Source organism: Sinocyclocheilus rhinocerous, unplaced genomic scaffold (genome assembly GCF_001515625.1).
Source record: "Sinocyclocheilus rhinocerous isolate Xijiao unplaced genomic scaffold, SAMN03320098_v1.1 scaffold820, whole genome shotgun sequence".
Classification (NCBI taxonomy): domain Eukaryota; kingdom Metazoa; phylum Chordata; class Actinopteri; order Cypriniformes; family Cyprinidae; genus Sinocyclocheilus; species Sinocyclocheilus rhinocerous.
In genome coordinates this window covers 15,064-17,181 of record NW_015670386.1, presented here as the reverse complement: position 1 = coordinate 17,181, position 2,118 = coordinate 15,064, and the positions used below count along the sequence as shown (strand labels likewise).

Sequence of the window (2,118 nt, the reverse complement as noted above, 5' to 3'; positions counted from 1 at the left end):
CAGTGACGTTAATACTACATCCAATCAGATTCATCCAATCACTGACGTTCATTTGTTGACTGTGTCGCACTTGTAAGCACAGCAGCGCTACTAGCGTCAGGTGTTCAAGGGCAGGGTATCATAACTAATATCCACGAATTAAAATGTTTTACTCGGTATGTGTAGTTTAAGATAATTTTTGCGATTAAACACAGTATTACTTTGGCATACATATTATTGAACATCTCCGCGCGCCTTTATTACATCGCACCAAAATGCTTCATCTGCTCGCCGGACTCATATGCATCTATGCACTGACGTGTGTAAAAGTTGTCTATGGACAGAATGAAAAAGGTGAGCGCTTTCTATGTACTGCAGTCCCCATTGACAAGGATACAAGTTGCCCCGTGCAGTCTCTGCCTGTTCAAAGCGCATCGGTCCAGGAGGAGGAACTGAGAAACACCGTCATGCAACTTCGCGAGACCATCTTACAACAGAAGGAGACAATTGTTAATCAGTTGGGAACGATTAAAGAGCTGACGTCTAAACTGTCACGGTGCGAGTCTGACTCCGAAACATTTAGGAAAATGAATAAAGACACAATGGATGATGTGCCTAAAGATCCAAATGACACCATTGACGTTCTTGGAAAAACCATGCAGATTTTTTTTTCTTTTTACATGAAGTGGTCTTGCCATATTGGAAGCCAATTTTTGGAAACCACAGCTTTTTTGACCGTATTAATTAATTTGTTTGTTTGTTTGTGTATTGCATTTCCATTAATTATCAACAATTGAATTTCTTAAAAATATTTGTAGCTATTTACTTACCTGTGTCATTCAAAAAACATTTAACCTAGAGATCTAGTGATTTTGTCCCTAACGGACTATGTCGTTGGATAACAATGACATTTTTTGTCATTGGAAATTTTTTTTTTAAGAATAAGTTTTAAAATTGAACATTTAACTATAACAAATTTATATGAGCATGCTATCTCAATGTATACAGCCATTTAAACAAAATGTGCCACCTGCTATAAATAAAATCCCAGAATCACAGACCCAAAGCGATAGGTGTTAAAATACTCTCTTGCTAAAGTGTTGGATTAAGGCTGCTTGGTTTTTTTTTTTGAGGAACTTTATTTTACAGCTACTCTAAGGGCCAGTGACGTTAATACTACATCCAATCAGATTCATCCAATCACTGACGTTCATTTGTTGACTGTGTCGCACTTGTAAGCACAGCAGCGCTACTAGCGTCAGGTGTTCAAGGGCAGGGTATCATAACTAATATCCACGAATTAAAATGTTTTACTCGGTATGTGTAGTTTAAGATAATTTTTGCGATTAAACACAGTATTACTTTGGCATACATATTATTGAACATCTCCGCGCGCCTTTATTACATCGCACCAAAATGCTTCATCTGCTCGCCGGACTCATATGCATCTATGCACTGACGTGTGTAAAAGTTGTCTATGGACAGAATGAAAAAGGTGAGCGCTTTCTATGTACTGCAGTCCCCATTGACAAGGATAGTTGCCCCGTGCAGTCTCTGCCTGTTCAAAGCGCATCGGTCCAGGAGGAGGAACTGAGAAACACCGTCATGCAACTTCGCGAGACCATCTTACAACAGAAGGAGACAATTGTTAATCAGTTGGGAACGATTAAAGAGCTGACGTCTAAACTGTCACGGTGCGAGTCTGACTCCGAAACATTTAGGAAAATGAATAAAGACACAATGGATGATGTGCCTAAAGATCCAAATGACACCATTGACGTTCTTGGAAAAACCATGCAGAGTCTGAAAGATCGACTGGAAAATCTAGAGGTAAGAGGTTTTATTTTAGCTGTATAGGTTTTGTCATGTTCTGAATAAATACGCAGATTAAATGACTAAAATCACATGTGTGCCGGAAGTTTCTCTGCCACGACTATTTTGGTAATTATGTGGAGGCGTTGAAGATTTAGAGGGATTATCTCATTAGTTAGTACGTCTCTATCCCTTAACAACAAATGCCAAAGTTACTTACGATGCCCCAAGCGACAAAATGTCTGGAATGTGTCAGTGCCACTTAAATGTCAGGTGTTAATCTGAATGTGTGAAATGATGGAACGAACGCTAACTCTAATACAATAT

The 2,118-nt window shown here is 39.0% G+C and overlaps 1 protein-coding gene across 1 annotated transcript in view; it reads left to right on the top strand.

The window, feature by feature from the left end:
• The first annotated feature begins 1,212 nt into the window (after window positions 1-1,212).
• LOC107734170 (neuronal pentraxin-2-like) overlaps window positions 1,213-2,118 on the top strand; it is a 7,655-nt gene continuing 6,749 nt past the window's right edge. The window contains exon 1 of the mRNA XM_016546044.1: window positions 1,213-1,809. Within this exon, the coding sequence (XP_016401530.1) occupies window positions 1,396-1,809 (414 nt within the window). The 5' untranslated portion in view covers window positions 1,213-1,395. The remainder of the gene's footprint in view (window positions 1,810-2,118) is intronic.